The 18441-nt window shown below is 43.4% G+C and overlaps 1 protein-coding gene across 1 annotated transcript; it reads left to right on the top strand.

The window, feature by feature from the left end:
* Nucleotides 1–762: 762 nt before the first annotated feature.
* On the top strand, nt 763–17538 carry ctr9 (CTR9 homolog, Paf1/RNA polymerase II complex component). The gene is made up of 23 exons (XM_052063598.1): nt 763–931; nt 1326–1424; nt 1838–2077; nt 2161–2278; nt 2626–2715; nt 2805–3061; nt 3141–3248; nt 4148–4384; nt 4661–4879; nt 5630–5813; nt 5909–5997; nt 7075–7260; nt 11270–11357; nt 11440–11588; nt 11665–11781; nt 12532–12677; nt 12856–12927; nt 13918–14053; nt 14137–14283; nt 14790–14938; nt 15390–15480; nt 16744–16853; nt 16928–17538. The coding sequence occupies exons 1-23, from the start codon at nt 887–889 to the stop codon at nt 17355–17357; spliced, it is 3507 nt and encodes a 1168-aa protein (XP_051919558.1). The 5' UTR covers nt 763–886; the 3' UTR covers nt 17358–17538.
* Nucleotides 17539–18441: the final 903 nt, after the last annotated feature.

Raw genomic sequence — 18441 nt, 5'->3', positions numbered from 1 at the left:
GCAAAGCTGTTGTAAAACTTGTAAAACATTCTTTTTGATTAACATTTTTGTTTCCCAAATACTGTCATGCCATCAGCATTTCTTCAGAAGATTCTGGACATTTATGAATAATCCCCAAAAACACAGACTGACAGGCTATTTAAACTTAACTGGTACTGTACATCGTAAAAAATTATGTTAATTTGTGACCAATTCAAACTTCAGGTTGCTTAAACCAGTGCCAAAAGAAGCAATTCTAGCATTCTCGTCTTCACAACACAAACAATTTTATGGCGTGTTGTCTTTTGAGGAGGTATCTCCCCCTCCCCCGATTTTGGCAAAGTGATGGGTAGAAACAAAGTAAAGATATCTGTCGGGAGTAAAAGTAAAAAACCCTCATTAAAATAAATACTATGCTATAAGTAAATGACATATATTTTAAAGGTCAAAGTACAGTAACGATTTGTATTTTGTTACCATCACTGTCTGAAATACATTTACATAATTGTACATACAGACCAAGTTTCATATCTATATACAGTATTTCATATTATCCAGTAGGATGCGGTAATGCAGAAGGAAAAAGAATATGGAGTAATAGATGATTAAATGGTTGGAGAAGGAAGACGTGAACATGAAGTTTATTTGTTGTTGCTTTTTTACATGAATAACTTCATTCAGAATTGCTTCAACGAAGAAACAAAATTTGTCAATACTGTAGTCATTTTTGCAAACCTGCGTCAGTAAAACAGAAACAAATATTATTTTTCCCGATCGGACAAAGTTTTAGGATGCACACACTGTGTGCTGGCTTCCGGTTTAGGGCATCAATTTACGACCAACTTTATCGGCTGTGCAGGTTTTTGAATTCCCGGTTTAACTGCCTTTGGGCTTTTCCTCCTCCAAGATGTCTCGAGGGTCTATCGAGATCCCTCTGCGGGACACAGATGAGGTAAACCTCTTCGTTTTTATGTCGGTTCCTAAACGACCACTGCTACATTGCTCGCCGTGCGTGCTAATTATTGCTAACATCAATAGTGCTGCTCAGTTCTGCAAGCGGCTTGAGTGACGTCGATATACAAACCGAATGTCTAATCCAGCATGTCTGTATTCTAAAATACACCGTCGGGATGTTGTGACAATCTAAAGTAAATATGATGATGATGGTGATCATCAAGAGCTTCAAAAACAAAACATCCCCAAAAAAGTAACCGAAATATTGCAACCAGGTCTTGCTCCATGTTTGTCCACCAAAACTGAACGAACACATTTGCAGATGGTTGGGACGATCTTATTTGGGCCGTTTTGTCAAATCTTAATTTAAGTGTAACGAATTCATCCTGCAGGTAATTGAGCTTGACTTTGACCAGTTGCCCGAAGGCGACGAGGTCATCAGTATCCTGAAGCAGGAGCACACACAGCTGCACATATGGATTGCCTTGGCGGTAAGCATATATTTTACCTTAAAAAAGGTGGTTTGCATTGTAACGGTTTACAAATAAAATGTGAATATGTTTATAGTTACCATAATGATATAATCAAGTCTAATTTGAGAGAATACATTTCTCACAGAAATGCATAGAAGTAGATGTCCTTGGATATGTATGGGTTGAGTTATGAATCACCTGTTGGGACTTTTGCTCTAAAGTGCCATTGTTGGAGAACTGCAAGTTGTACAGAAAAATTGAACCCTTGGGCTTGTGCAGTCAAAGGTTCTGATAAATTTTATTCACTTGTGTAAATCCTAGTGCATTCTGAAATTTCACCACAAAGCAGAGTATCCCTAACCTTTTGGAAAGAGTGTAAGTATTGAAAAAGTAATTTGAAAGGATATCACAACCATGTTGTCTTCTCTTAGCTGGAGTACTACAAGCAGGGCAAAACAGAGGACTTTGTTAAACTCCTTGAGGCGGCGCGTATCGACGGCAACCTAGACTACAGCGACCACGAAAAGGATCAGATGACATGTCTGGACACTCTGGCAGCTTACTACGTGCAACAGGCCCGCAAAGAGAAAAACAAAGATGCCAAGAAAGAGCTCATCACTCAGGCCACGCTGTTGTACACAATGGCCGACAAGATCATTATGTACGATCAGGTGAGAACAACATCTCAGGGCAGGTGACAAAATAAAGCATTTGCAGTATTTAAAATAAATACAACTCATCTTGTCTCATTCAGAACCATTTGCTGGGAAGAGCTTGTTTTTGTTTGCTGGAAGGAGACAAGATGGACCAGGCCGACGCTCAGTTCCAATTTGTCCTCAATCAGTCCACCAATAACATCCCTGCTTTACTTGGTAAGTTGAATTCAGATGAACGATTAACTGATCAACTTAAAAACTGTTTTACAATGCTTGGCCCTCTAGTATTTATGCAAAAAAGCATTACCTTCGGAGCTATCTTTACATTTTTGTTTTTCTTTTTTGTCACTAGGAGAGTGTACAATGTCAAATTAATTGAATAGTAGAAGAAACGATAACATACAAGCGTTGTTGCAGCACTTGCCACTAGAGAAGAGAGACAAATAAATAAAATTAATGTAAAAAATATAACAGGAGCTTGGTGCATCATAAAAAATAGACACATTTAATCAAATAATGTACCCCCATTCACTGAATGAACACACCCCTTTGTTGTTTATTAGGTAAGGCGTGCATCTCCTTCAATAAAAAGGATTACAGAGGAGCACTGGCGTACTACAAAAAGGCTCTGCGCACAAACCCCGGCTGTCCAGGTAAAGATCGAAAGATATGGTGTGTTAACTTTCTTCTCCAGCCATGCATAGATGACATGCTTTGTCGCATTGATTTTGTATTTGGCCAGCTGAGGTAAGGCTGGGAATGGGCCACTGCTTCGTCAAGCTCAACAAACTGGAGAAAGCTCGCTTGGCGTTTGGCCGCGCCCTGGAGCTCAACCCCAAATGCGTGGGAGCCCTCGTCGGACTGGCCGTGCTCGAACTCAACAACAAGGAGGCCGACTCCATCAAGAACGGAGTGCAGCTCCTGTCGCGCGCCTATACCATCGACCCCAGCAACCCCATGGTGCTCAACCACCTCGCCAACCACTTCTTCTTCAAAAAGGTAGCCACGAGCATCTCGATACGCTCACTTGACCTCGCTTTGACTGTGTTTCATATGGTTTGCCCTTTTCTGCTTTCAGGACTACAGCAAAGTCCAGCATCTGGCCCTGCATGCTTTCCACAACACGGAAGTGGAGGCCATGCAGGCAGAGAGTTGCTACCAGCTGGCTCGATCTTTTCACGTGCAGGTAGCGTCCACGGTCATTGTGAAGTCGCTTCACTCTTATTTACTGTTTGTTGTTTATCCCCCAAATTTGTTTCCAGGCAATTGGACTCTTTTATTTATTTCTGTTTTTAGTTTTTGGGTGAAGACGTTTCGACTTCAATCCAAAGGCTTCTTCAGTTTTCCATTTTGAAATTTAAGACTCTCCCTTTTCATGTCTTTAGTGGGTGCGGACGCGATAGGATTGTTGTTGTAGGGCCAAAGCGATTCATTGAATAACTAAAGAATGAATACAAAAAGAAAAAAGTTCTATCAAAATCTCTACGTCAAAGCGTTGCAGGGATCATTTGTCCACATGGACTTATGTTACTCCAGAGTCAGAAGGCGAATGACCGATTTGTATATACTTTGTAGGACATTCATTTGCCAGCTAAGTCTGGCGGCTAGGGCTGCAGCTGTCAAATAATTGTAGAATCAGTGATACTACCTGTCCAGAATACAAGCAGCAATGCCCTCAAATGGCATTTCCGTTTTCAAGATGTAAATGAACTGCTGAATCTGGGCCCGTACAAACCGCTGTCCTCTATTGTGCTATGCATAAACAAAATTGCTCCTGAGGATTTTGTCCTCGGTGTGGGTCAGAATTCATCACGGCTGGTCTGTGAGTCTGAAATGCATCTTCAAATGATCTTTGTCAACAACAACAACCCTATTGTGTCCATCCACGTCACACACCAATCAGAGACCTAATTAGGGAAGCTTAAACATTTACAGCGGATGAAAGGATTAACTGATTAAAGTCGGAACTTCTTCAACAAACCGGCGGACTACCGTTGCCTCGATTCAAGCTTTGCACAATGACCCGAACGAATGAGAATCATGCTCACTCATACATGTCATTCATTTCTCCCTCTCTGGCCTTAGGAGGACTACGACCAAGCCTTTCAGTATTACTACCAGGCCACACAGTTTGCCTCGTCCACCTTCGTATTGCCCTTCTTCGGCCTGGGGCAGATGTACGTTTATCGAAGAGACAAAGAGAATGCAGCCCAGTGCTTCGAAAAGGTTTTAAAGGCCTACCCCAACAACTACGAGACCATCAAAATTCTGGGCTCCCTTTACGCAACTTCTGACGACCAGGAAAAGCGAGACATTGCCAAAGTATGTGTCCTAAGTACAACAACTCAGTCATGCCTTTCTTTATCAGTTTTCCTCGCACATCTGCGATTCTTGATTAGACTGTTTTGTCTGCTGTATATGTGCCATACAACTGGTTGACGACCAGTTTTCAACCTAAAAAAAAATACTGAGCTCCCCAGGTACCACTATTTCCGTTATCAAAGGTTTGGATGTCGCAACTAAGTTCGAGTATTAAAAAAAGAATCCATTAATAATTTTTGATTATTATTACAAGAAATATCCATATCTGCTACATAGGGTCATCTAAAGAAGGTAACCGAGCAGTACCCCGATGACGTGGAAGCCTGGATTGAGCTGGCTCAGATTCTGGAGCAGACCGACATCCAAGGTGCGCTGTCTGCCTACGGCACAGCCACGCGCATCCTGCAGGAGAAAGTGCAGGCGGACGTGCCTCCAGAGATCCTCAACAACCTGGGGGCTCTTCACTTCCGGCTGGGCAACCTGGAAGAGGCCAAGGTAGACCCGCACACACGCACACACATGCGTGTCTGGCGTATGCCTTTAAAAATTTTGTTTAAAATACCTGAAAGTGATGCCTGATTAAAAACTACAAATATCGGTGGTAGATAAATTCCTCTTGTAGAATTTAACTAGAGTAAAAGTATTTGAGAGATGCCAAATAATGAAAAGTAATTTTCTCTTATTAAACTTGAGTATTTTACTGATTTATTTTTATTTTATTTCGATAGTTTACTCAACTCAACTGTATTGTAAAGAGCACTTGAAAACAAAAGATGTTTGTTGTTTTTTTTTTCTCTTTCTCCTTTCTTCTTTCTACATACATTCTTGCTGCTGGAGGCTGTAAATTTCCCCAGTGTGGGACGAATAAAGGATATCTTAGCTTATCTTACAAAGTGCTGTACATGAGCAAATTATAATTTAATTATAATAATAAGTAAGACATGATTTATACTGCATTTGATTTCAAGACTGCACTGTTAGGGGCCTATAGGCCGGTTCGTCCGGTGTTAGTGTCTGCTCCATGCTCCTTGTAAGTCCTTTGATTTTCTATTTGTGCTTTTGACTGTTAGTCCTGTTCAATAAATGTCTGATTATTTTCTTTCTTTCTTTCTTTCTTTCTTTCTCTTTCTTTCTTTCTTTCTTTCTTTCTTTCTTTCTTTCTTCACTCGGGTGCAACTGAATCCTAAATCCCAGTCTTCCTTAAACAGATGTAAATCTAAACATGAAATCTCCTCCCTCCTCCAGAAATACTTCCTGGCCTCTCTGGATCGGGCCAAAGCCGAAGGTGAGCACGACGAGCACTACTACAATGCCATTTCTGTCACCACCTCCTACAATCTGGCACGTCTCTACGAGGCCATGTGCGAATTCCATGAGGCGGAGAAGCTCTACAAAAACATTCTGAGGGAACATCCCAACTATGTGGACTGTAAGCATACCAAATATATAACCAAATATCCATTACACAGCTCAAGTATGATGAGAATGTATTGCGCAAGGTTTTTTTGTGTTTTTGCCTTCCAGGCTATTTGCGACTTGGTGCGATGGCACGTGACAAAGGCAATTTCTACGAGGCTTCTGATTGGTTCAAAGAAGCCCTACAGATTAATCAGGTATGTTTTGGTGAAATGTTCTCACAAAGGATTTGGTAAATATCCATGGGAAGCTAAGATGGGGAGTTTGGGAAGTATTTGAAATTGGAAACAATTTAATTATGGGAATGAACTGAGAATTGTGTGTATCATACCATTTTCTACCGCTTATCTGGGATCGGGTCGCGGCAGCAGCAGCTTTAGCAGGGAAGACCACACTTCCCTTTCCCCACCCACACCATCCAACTCTTTGAGAAAGACCCCAAGGCGTTCCCAGGCCAGCCGGAAGACAGAGTCTCTCCAGCGTGTCCTGTGTCGCGGCCTCCTGCCGCTGGGACATCCTCATCAGATGCCCGAGCCACCTCATCTGGCTCCTCTCAATGTGGAGAAGTAGCGGCTCGACTTTGAGTCCCTCCTGGATGGCTGAGCTTCTCACCCCATCTCTAAAGAAGAGCCCGAATACCATCCGGAAAAAAATCAATTTTGGCCGCTTGTATCTGGATCTTGTTCTTTGATTCACAGCCCACAGCTCGTGACCATATGTGAGCATAGGAATGTACTTCGACTGGTAATTTGAGACTTTGCCTTTCGACCTTGGTCTCAGATTTGGAAGTTCTGATTTTCATCCCAACCGCTTCACACTTGGAATGCGAACTGCTCCAGTGAGAGTTGTCGATCCTAGCCTCTCCAGCACCCCTGAATAGACCTTCCCAGGGAGGCTGAGGAGTGTGGTTACTAATTGGAATACACACTCTGGCCCCTCTTTCTTGAAAAGAGGGACACCACCCTGATCTGCCAATCCTGAGGCAATGTCCCCGATGTCCAAGCGATGTTGTAGAGGCGTGTCAATCAGAACAGCCCCGGTGACCCGCATCCGGGCGAGGGAGAACGTCTTCCAAATTTGTCACGTCGTCAGGGGTCTCCGAATTGTTTGTACCGGTAATTTAATGGCAAGATATCACATTCAAACATAACGGGAAACATTTTGTTTTGTCATAAACAAACACCCCTTGCCCATCTGCAAAGCCATTACATTTATCATTATTGTTGATCTGATCCCAGAATGTCGTCACCATACTCTGTTCCCGTTTGTTGCAGGATCATCCAGATGCGTGGTCCCTCATAGGGAACCTTCACTTGGCCAAACAGGAGTGGGGGCCAGGTCAAAAGAAGTTTGAGCGTATTCTGAAGCAGCCTTCCACGCAGAATGACACCTACTCCATGTTGGCTCTGGGCAACGTGTGGTTGCAGACCCTCCACCAGCCCACCAGAGACCGGGAGAAGGTAATAAATTAATAATGAATAATAAATGACATGGTTAGCAGCATAGTTATGCATTTCTGGGTTTGAATGTCAGCTGAGGTCTTCCGTGCGTGGAGTTTCCTTTTTCGACCGTGATCTACTCATATAATCACACACAGACACCTTCACCGCCTCTTCTGATGTATTCATTTATTTTAAATTATAGTCCCGTTGCGACCTTGCAATTGTGTCACGTGAATTGGTGTGAAGGTGCATATGGCGGGGAGGGAGAGCTTATATTTGCTGGCCGAAGGCACAGAGTTGTGCCCACAGAGTGAGTTAACAACTGAAAAATTATCTATGACTCGCCTGTTATCACCTGAGCTTCTTATTCTTCTTATTCTTATTTATCCCATGGCCTAAGAGGCCGTCGGGGTGCCATGGTGGAGGTCTGGGCAGTCAGGGATCTCCAGCACTCTCGGTCCTTAGCTGTTCGTAGCAGGGTCTGGAAGCTGCAGTTAGTCCATTCCTTAATGTTGTCCATCCAGCACTTTCTCTGTCTGCCTCTTCTCCGTTTCCCTTCCACTGTCCCCTGTAGGATGGTTTTAGATAGCGAGGTATGCCTTGTAACGTGGCCATACCAGGCCATTTTGCGACGTTTTACCGTTGACAGTACGGGGTCCTGTTCTCCAGCGAGGGTGGTGACTAGCTGTCTGACATAGTCATTTGTCCGGTGTTCTCTATAAGATATATGGAGCATCCTTCTGTAGCTCTTGTTCTCAAAGGACTGAATCCTGCGTTCCGTGTCTGCTGAGAGTGTCCAACTCTCACAGCCGTATAGTAAGGTGGAGAGTACCAGGGACTTGTACAGCCTGACCTTCACCGTGAAGCTGATGGTATTGCTCCTCCAAATTCTGGCCAGTCTTGTCATGGCTGATGTTGCGATGCCTATTCTTGCTTTAATCTCCTTTGTGGAGCTGCCATCCTCACTCACAAAGGACCCAAGGTATTTGAAGTCCTTAACCACTTCCAGGGTTTGCCTGTTCAATGTGATGCTTGTTGGTGTTGTTTTACTGTGGCTATTGACCAGTATCTTGCTTTTCTCTGCACTTATCTCCATGCCATAAGCCCTCGCTACCTCTTCCAGTCTGGTGGTAAGATCCTGGAGTTCAGCTTCGCTTTTTCCCATAAGGTCTATGTCATCAGCGAACCGGAGGTTGCAGATGGGTCTTCCTCCGATGGATATGGAGGTGTGGAACTCTTCAAGGGCCTCGTCCATGATGTTTTCCAGAAAGACATTGAATAGGACAGGGGACAGAAGACATCCTTGGCGGACACCGATCGATGTTTTAAAAAGTTCTCCCATAGTGTTGTTAATGAGAACTGCACTACTCGAATTTGTGTAGAGTGATTGAATGACCTGGATGAGATTATTGTTGAAGTTGTAGTTTCGGAGCACCTGCCACAGCCCCTCATGCCACACACGGTCAAAGGCTTTTTTAAAGTCGATGAAGTTGTGGTAAAGGTCATGTTGATGCTGGAGGTGTTTCTCGATGAGTAATCTGATGTTAAAGATCTGCTCCGTGGTACTCCTTTTTGGTCGGAATCCTGCTTGTTCTTCTGAAATGATTTCCTCTGCCCTGCTCTTTAGTCTATTCAGGATGATCCGTAGTAGCACCTTGCTTGCATGGCAGATCAGGCTGATGGTCCTGTAGTTCTGACACTGCCTTGAGTTCCCTTTCTTAGGGATGGGAATAACGAGAGATTGTGTCCATTTTTGGGGCCATTGCTTGGTTACCCAGATATTTTGACAGATGTGTGTGAGTACTTTTGTTGTCTCATGCCCTCCATGTTTCCAAAGCTCTGCAGGAATGTTGTCGATGCCAGGTGATTTGCCAATTTGCAGGTTCCTTACTGCCTCCTCCACTTCAGCCTGGAGTATTGGCACGTCGGCATCTTCGCTGGTAGTCTTTGTGGCGTCGGTGATTATGTTAAGGTTGGGTTTTATTGTGAAATTGTAGAGTTCCTGGCAGTACTCTGTCCATCTTCTGGTTACTGCTGTCTTTTCGGTTAGCAGAGCACCGTCCCCATCTTCTATTATTGTTGCTGTATGTTGCCGTGTCTTTGTCAGTGTCTTCAATGTGGCGTATGCTGCTTTACTGTTGCCCTGTCGTATCCCTGCATCTATGTTTTCACACTGCTCTGTGATCCACTTCTCCTTCGCTTCCCTCATCCTCTTCCTGATATTTTTGTTCACCAGAGTGTGCTGTTCTGCTGCCTCTGGGTCATCCTTCTTGGTCCTTTTTAATGTCCTTCTATGGTCACACAAATCAAGGATGTCATCTGTGACCCACGGATTCTTTTTCTTTCTAAACTTCCCCAATACTTCTGTCGCTGTTTCTACGAGTATGCTCTCCATAGTGTCTGTCAATGAGTCTATGTCTTGCAGTAGGTTAAGTGTTGCAAATTTTCCTCCGCTGCTTGCCTCAAATATTCCTGCAACTTGTGGGTCTTTCAGTTTGTCTAAGTTGAACCTGATGCGTGGTGTACTGTGTTGCTTTTGTGTTTTAAGTTTGAGTCTGAGCGTCAGCAGTACCATATCGTGGTCACTTCCCACGTCCGCACCAGGAAACGTTCTGGTTTGGGCTTTGTTGATGCTTGACTTGAATCTTTGTGGGGTGAATATGTAGTCGATTTGATTGTGTGTCACACCATTTGGTGAATGCCATGTCGTTCTGCGGGAGATTTTATGTGGGAACATTGTGTTGGCTGCGGTGAGCTTGTGGCTCCTTGCGAATTCCAGAAGTCTTAGCCCTCTGTCATTCGTTTCTCCTAGCCCAAAACGTCCTGCTGTCCCTTCCCAGTGCTCAGGTGCGTCTGTGCCTATTTTGGCATTCCAGTCTCCCTGGACAATGAGAAAGTCCTTCTTGGGTGTTGCCTTGATGGTGTTTTCTAACTCCTCATAAAAAGTTTCTACTGCATCATCATAATCCATCGTTGGGGCATACACTTGTATGATGGTAATATTCATGGGCCGCGCAGCGATCCGGATGCTGATGAGCCTGCTGGATATAGGCGTGCAGCTGATGACTGAGTTGATTTTGCTGTTGTTGACAATAAAGCCAACTCCATGTTGGTGTCTAGATTCCTCTCCACTATACCATATCTTGTGACCTTCTTCTGTGGTGGTCTCACCACAGCTGGTCCACCTAACCTCAGCCATTCCCAAGACGTCCCACCTGTATCTGTCTAGTTCATGGGTCAGCTCTTTCACTTTCCCACAGGCATACAGTGTGCGGACATTCCATGTACCAATGACGGTATCACTCCTTGGGAGGCTGTGATGACTTGATGGTGTTCTTGTCCCAGTAGTAAACTTGTCGTCCCCACCCTGGGGCAAATCAGTGGGTAGCGCGGTCGTTGTTTTTCCGGGCCTCGACCGATCCGGCATGTGTGATCCTGACTGTTTATTCCTCATGACATTTCAGTAGGCGATTAAACTTGGTGGTGCCTATCTCCTCTCCAAGCTCTTCACCAGGGGGCCAAGGACCCCTCGGTTACCCTTGTCTAGTTTAGCCTGCCGGTCGAAGCAGTTTACCGTGGTGTGGCCGCAGAAACTCTGCTACTTGGAGCCATAGACAAGAGCTGGGTGTTGGTGAGGACCAGTTAGGGATCAACCAGCTATAAAGCATCAGCAATGCAGCTGCGACCGTATCACCCTCAAGGGTACTACCTCTCCCGTACACCCCAAACACCACATCACCTGAGCATGGACTGCAAAATGTCTGAAGCGAATTCCTTAAATTTGGCGGTAGTCTCTTCTGAGTTGAAGTTTAGTTTGTAAATTAGTTAACGGACAATGGAAAAATGTCAATACATTTGTGTTGTAAGGCTCAGGACAAAGAAGATCCCATTTAATTTAGGTGAGGATAGGGTTTATGAATAATTCAGTTATTCATTTGTATTAATTTCCTTTTTTTTTACACTGTTCATCCTTTGTGAAAGTCTGCATTCTACTGACCTTTTCTTGTTCATGTTTTCATTTGTACAGGAAAAGAGACATCAGGATCGTGCCTTGGCCATTTACAAACAGGTCCTGCGAAATGATGCCAAGAACCTCTATGCGGCCAATGGAATCGGTGTGTTGAGCTTCCTATTTGACTTTAAAAAAATAAAAAAATAAAAAGGATGTCGGCCTCTAGAGCAATATTGTGTGTGCAGGTGCCGTGCTTGCTCACAAGGGCTACTTCAGAGAGGCCCGGGACGTGTTTGCACAGGTGAGGGAGGCCACAGCAGACATCAGCGACGTGTGGTTGAATCTGGCTCACATCTACGTGGAGCAGAAGCAGTACATCAGCGCTGTGCAGATGGTAAGAGACCTTACGTTTTGACATCTTTTGTCCGCATGTCAATGAGTGTCCACCACTGTGAATTTCTGCTGTGCAGTATGAGAATTGCCTGAAGAAGTTTTACAAACACCAGAACACGGAGGTGTTACTCTACTTGGCACGAGCACTCTTTAAATGTGGGAAACTCCAGGAGTGCAAGCAGATGCTGCTGAAGGTAAAACCAGAGACGCCTTTCTCAAAACATAATTTTGTGTCGGCAAAAATATTTTGCGGTTAGTATTGTCATACCGTTTTTAAAAAGTTGCAGACAGTTCTGGTGTTGTTACCGTGGCCACTTTGGGGTAATATATGATTTTGACATACTCATATGTATGACTGTCAAAACTCCTCCAAACGCTGCTGTATTGTTAGTCGTTCTTCGCAGGGGATAAAGAATATATTTCTGCAAACCTTGTTTTATTGTCATTCTACATATGTTGCCATTTGTGTGCAGATATCCATTGTTTAACGGGTTATAGCACAATGACACTGATGCTTTTTTTTGTCCAATTATTGTTTGTTAGCAATAAGATAAACTGTCTTATCTAAAGCAAAGCTATGTAGTTGTTATTAACAGACAATGTGTAATTCTTTTGGTTTTGTGTTGAGTTTGACTAAGTTTTAACTGGGATGTGGATTCAACATTTTGAAGCCTCTTTTTTTTTTGGAAGACTTGTTCGCTATTTGCCAAACTCCTGCTTGTTGCGAAGTGAGTTCAATTCAGTGCAAACTGACATTGCTCATAAAATCATGGTCACATGTCAAATTCCTATTGCATTTAGGAATACTGATGTTTAATTTGGGTTATCTTTGTGGTATGGGTCCCTGGGCCCCAAAAGTCTTGAGAAACCCTGTCTTAGAAAGGACTTTATTTATGCCCTTCCTCTATATGAGCAATTGAAATGGATTGTTCTGTTCCAATCAGGCCCGCCACGTGGCGCCCAACGACACAGTACTGATGTTCAATGTGGCCCTGGTGCTTCAGCGGCTCGCCACTCTGGTGCTGAAGGATGAGAAGAGTAACCTGAAGGCTGTGCTGAGCTCTGTCAAAGAGCTGGAACTTGCTCACAGGTAGTGGCAGTCGCTTTCCACGTACTGGTCGCCAAACCTATGATTTTTCAAATGGACAGAGCGGGCCTGATGTTGCCATATCGGGTTTGAAATTTCACATTTTTTGGGGAAAATGCTTGAAAATGATCATTCCAGTCAGGCTCTTCTACATCTTCCTCATTTTGTTGTCCCCTTTCAGGTATTTCAGTTACCTGAGCAAAGCTGGAGACAAGATGAGATTTGACCTTGCACACGCAGCTTCTGAAGCCAGGTATATTGGGGACCCCCCCCCCCCCTCCCCCCAATTCTTTTTGTAGTCTGCAAAGTGTATGGCTGCTCTTCTATTGTTAATGATAACGCTGGTCTTATTTTTTTTAACACATGAAAGTAAACCTTTTAGATGATATTTTTGCTTTGATTCTGAATTGCCCCTTTTTCCCCCCTCTCACACAAAGTATTTAATAATATTTATAATTTAACGGTTCGGTTCGGCAACAGGTAAACTTTTTTTTTTCCTGAAACCTGATTGTTATGAATTACAATCCATGATAAAATCCATATTTGGGCAAGCTTTAATAGGTCATACATTTGGGAAATCGGCGTCAAAAATAAATTCAGGGATACCCCACTCAACCCATCTTTGATTGAAAAAAATTGGTCTTGACTAATGGCAACATACAATCCAACACATCCTCATAACACCTGTAACAAAGCATGCAATAGATGACAGAAGAGGTTTGTGGAATAAATTGAAAAGAAGCAGTTTGTTTTTAAATGATTTTGAAAGTTACAATGGTGCTTGCGACATGAGTGACCCAACCTATGGGTTTTTGAAATACGAGATGCCGTTCAAACATTTTTTTTCCTGCTTTGACTTGAGAGAAAAAAAAATTAAGATGACAGTGAGAACGTCACACAAGAACCAGTTTGGTAGATAAAAAAAAGGCTTCAAGCCGTTTAATGCCAGTCCCAGTTGTCAAACTAAATATAAATCAAAAAGTTATAATTATATAGTTCTATATACCGGTAGTGCTGTTTTTCCACTTACTTGCTTCGACATAAAAAACATTTATTTTGTTGCATTTGGGCTTATTGCACCATACACATGCATATAGTATTTTGTTGATTGTCCCATTTTCGTGTGATGCTTTTAAAGTTTATTCTCATTCGGCTCGCAATATTGCTTGTATGTCTGCTAGATTGGGTTGGATTGGATTCGTGCTTGTGTAACACTTTGACCATGTGCGTTGTGGGGTCGCAGGCAGTGCTCCGACCTGCTGAGTCAGGCTCAGTACCACGTGGCACGCGCCAGAAAGCAGGATGAGGAGGAGAAAGAACTTCGGGCCAAACAAGAACAAGAGCGCGACCTGCTGCGTCAACAGATGATGAAGGAGCAAGTACGTGTATCACGGCAACAATTTGAGCGTCGGAGTTGCGCTCTGATGACGTACTCCCTCCCACCCCCCAAAAAAAACCTCAGGAGGAGAAGAAGAGCCGAGAGGCTGAGGAGCAAAAAAAGCTGCTGGAGCAGAGAGCTCTCTACGTGGAGAAGACCAAGAGCCTGCTCACCTTTGCCGAAGGCGGCCTCAAGGAGAAAAAGAAGGGAGGTGGTGGAGGTGGAGGACGTGTGAGTGAAACACACACACACACTCAAATAGACCAGGTTTTCTCACCCTGGGTTCTTGCGGAATTTGTGTGTAAAAATTCCTTATTTGAAAGAATATCACTCCTGGAGCTCAATGTTAATTTTCTAGTTGCCTGTTCAAAGGATTGACCATTCACTGCTAACATTAGTACATGCAATTTTTTTCAAGCCGACTATACGTTGTATTTCACACATCCTCATTTGCTAAACAAATACACTACAGAATAATATCTACATTCTATCTGTTGATGGTGGGATACATTTCATAAACTAAATAATTTAGTAGCATGTGCTGGCTGACTAGTCATCACCTACATGTACTGCTCGAATTCCTGTGTCGATGTTTTCTCTACAAAGTGCCCCATCTCTGTTTCCCTGTAATTGAAAATTTTGTGAGCTGATTTGTTTCCCCACCATGATGTTGGTCTGAATGCGGCGTAATAATAATAATAATAATAATGTCAGTTCACCCTGCCATTCGCTCCCAGCGCAAGAAGGGAGGCGACATGGACGAGTTTGTCAATGACGACTCTGATGAAGAGCTGCCTGTGAAGAAGAAGAAGAAAAAGGCAGCTAGCGGGAGCGAGCATGACGAGGGTGAGGACGGAGAGAAGAAGGCCCGCCGGAAGAGGAAGAAGTAAGTGTGCCGCTCTCATCTCGATCACTGATTCTCAAACATCTATGGGAAGTACAGTTCAGTTGTATTTAACTTATTACGTGCATTCGCTATGTCCCGATTCTGTCACATAACCCGAATTCGGATCTGATCCCGCAGTTTACATCTAATTGGGCATCGGAGCGAAACCAAGTAATCGAAAACTGATTAATAGCTTGTCAAACGGAAGAGTAATATAATGTATAACAAACGTAAATATATGTTAACATCTAACATTTTATTTTTTTAATAGAAATGTATTGCTGAGGTATCAGCAGATCCTTAAAACCAAAAACTCACTCCAGTGGCAAAAAAGTGTGATCGGGACATATCGAGCATCTACATTTAATCATATAGAACCATTTGTTTTCAAACATGGACTAAGGTACAAATAGGTGAGTGACACTGAGTTTTGATTTTTTTGTTGCCGCAGAGCTCCTAGAGAAGACGACAGCGATGATGAGGGCGGAGGAGCACAAGCCAAGAAGCAGCGCAAAAGCAAAGAGCGCAAGAGGATGGAAAAGGTACCCTTTTCAGAATCAGAATGATCTTTATTGGCCAAGTATGTAGAACACACAAGGAATTTGTCTCCGGTATAACACGATGCACTAGTATCATCGTAAACAACAAAATCATTGAACCATTTTAGAGTAACCAGTAGTTTTGTAGTACCATTTTGTAGTGCAAGAAGAGTGACTACGTCAGTGACTGTTTAAGGCAGGCATGTCCAAAGTCCGGCCCGCGGGCCAAATGCGGCCCGCGGTCGAATTTCATCCGGCCCTCGGCCCCCGTCATAAAATCAGTGCCGTCTGGCCCGCAGGTTGGGCGCAATGGAACACGTGTTGCATTGACTGAGGTCTCGTAGACTGGTGAGTGATGTTTCATAGAGTACTGCTTCCCTCTAGTGGCTAAATGAGTAATAGCATTCACTAAATGAGTAATAGCATTTAGACACTAGAGGGCATCACTCACGAGTTAACAAGACATCACTCCGTGTTTATATTGACTGATATGTCATACTAGCTGGCCCATTGCCGGCCCATAACTCGGCCCATGGGTTATTGTTATTCAATGTAAAGAATGTCAGCCAAGGTCGGCCCCCCGACATTTTACCACATAAAATCTGGCCCCCTTGGCAAAAAGTTTGGACACCCCTGGTTTAAGGAGTTAATGGCTAGAGGGAAAAAGCTGTTTGTCTACTGGATTTGGTGCGCATGGATCTGTAGCGTCTGCCTGAGGGGAGTAGCTGGAAAAGGTGGTGGGCAGGGTGCGGGGGATCCAGGAGGATTTTCCGTGCCCTTGTCTTGATTCTTGCAGTGTGCAAGTCCTCAAGAGTGGGTAGGGCGGTGCCAATGATTTGTTTCCGCCGTCCTAACTGTCCGTTGAAGTCGGATTTTGTCCTTTTTGTGGCTGCCCCAAACCAAACCGTGATGGAAGAACACAGGATTGATTCGATGACTGCCGTGTAGTACTGTCGTAGCACCTCCTGTGGCAGGCCATGCTTCCTCGGCAGCCTCAGGAAGTACATCCGCTGCCGGGCCCTTTTCCGGATGGCCCTTTTTAATTACACTTCATGAAGCCAATTTGTTTCTTTATATTAGCCTATTATATTGTTATTACAGTATCACTGCATTAAACATTTTAAACATCTGTTTAGTTATTTTTTATTTTGATGCATCTTAAGTTAAAAAAAAATAAATAAATACTTTGACTCTTATCCTGTATACCAGGGATAATCAGCAAGATTAATTTTCAAATTAATCAGTTTCTTGAACTCTCCCTTTCAGTTTCAGCCTGAGCGCCCCCCGCCTTCTCTCAAAGGAAAGATCAAATCAAAGGCAATCATCTCATCATCTGAGTCATCCGACGAGGATGGCCTGAAAATAGCGGAGGATAGGTAAAAGGCGAGCAGGAGGAACTGTCCACGCAAAAATAAAAGCAGTCTCACGAGTCTACTTTCCTTCTCTTCAGGAACCAAAGAGAAAGCGGTTCCGGATCCGATGATGATGATGACGAGGACGACCACAGGAAGCGCATCGTGTCGGAAAGCGACTCCGACGCTGGGAGGAATCGCTCCGGTAGCGAGGCGGGCAGCCCTCAGGGGAGGAACCGTTCCGGCAGTGAGGCGGGCAGCCCTCAGCGCTCAGCGGGCTCCGATGACGACGACGACTCTGGCAGCAACAGCCCGGTGAAGAAGAGGAGGGTGCAGCGGCAGTCCGACTCAGACCAGTCGGAAAACGAGAGCAAGAGGTCAGGATCGGACGATGAGTCCAGGCCCGGTTCACCTGTCGCGGCGTCTGATCGAGAATCAGAACCCAGGTCAGACAACGAGGGTTCCCCTCGCCATTCTGACAACGGTTCAGAACCCGAAGGCTCCATCAATGATGATGACAGCGATTGAGTTGACGGACTTGTCTCATTTATGACCATACTGAAAATGATCTTACAAGTGTCTTTTTTTTTAAGTACAACCACATCTTTTGTTCTTTTTCCAGATCCATGAATGTTTTGAAAGAGAGCAATACTGTATTTTGTCATCCTAAAAACAAATGACATTAAAAAAATGCTTTTCAATTTCTCCACTTTGAGTTTTTAAATGCTTTATTGTGGTTTGGGTTAATAAAACTACCGGTAGTCAAAATCCAGATGCCAGGGGGTGAGGCAAGAAACTAGTTGCATCGCTGTATTATAATTTTGAATTTGTCAGTTTTTATTTGGGTTTGATTAAAACCACCAAATATAAAAAAATAATTAGTTTTGAGTTTGTATTTTAAAATATGTTTTAGTTTAGTGATTTTTTTTTTCTGTGTATCGAATATTTGTCAAATTCAAGATTAAAAAAATTCCAATGATCCTCAAATGGCTGACTCTTCAGTTTGGTCAGACAGCAATAGCAAATACATGAAATGTGTCAAAAGCTTGTTTATAAATTTAATTTAAAACTGTGGAAGCTAATTTATACAGTGGTAGTAGTTTTATAATTGTAAAATTCTAGGGAGGATAAGCAGTTTGAAGAATTAATTGCCCCCCACCCCGCCCCCTTCTAGCTCATTTTATTGCGTTTCCAAAATTGTTTTCTTTTTCATCAACCTGGTTGAATATTGTGTGGTTTCACAAAATGCTCAAGCGTCCAAGTAAGTCCTCCATTAAGATTCAGTTAGTGTATGTTCGCCCTCTGTGTTCCTTTCCCTGGTGACTCCCACTTCCAAAAACATGCCCAGTAAGATGATTGAGCCTTCAAATTGTCCTTGGGTATGAATGTGAATGGTGGCCAAAATCAGCTGGGATAGACTTCAGCTCCTCTGCCAATGAGAACATGTGGTTGTCTTAAGAAAATTAATGGGAAACACCAGAAATGCAACAAAATACAATTTTTTCACTTTGATAATTTTGCTGCTGTAAATTGGGAATTTCTCCATTGTGAGACAAAATGGTTTCACAATAAAACGAACCATCAAGTACTGCTGTTCAGCGATACAATGCTT

The sequence above is a fragment of the Hippocampus zosterae genome, chromosome 4 (assembly GCF_025434085.1).
Source record: "Hippocampus zosterae strain Florida chromosome 4, ASM2543408v3, whole genome shotgun sequence".
Taxonomy (NCBI): Eukaryota; Metazoa; Chordata; class Actinopteri; order Syngnathiformes; family Syngnathidae; genus Hippocampus; species Hippocampus zosterae.
This window is presented reverse-complemented; position numbering and strand designations above follow the sequence as displayed.

Coding starts and splice junctions, on each gene's coding strand:
- ctr9 (XM_052063598.1), top strand. CDS start 887: ATGTCTCGAGGGTCTATCGAGATCCCTCTGCGGGACACAGATGAG. Junction 12,928..13,917: donor CACGCAGCTTCTGAAGCCAG/GTATATTGGGGA, acceptor GTGGGGTCGCAG/GCAGTGCTCCGACCTGCTGA. Junction 16,854..16,927: donor CTGAAAATAGCGGAGGATAG/GTAAAAGGCGAG, acceptor CCTTCTCTTCAG/GAACCAAAGAGAAAGCGGTT.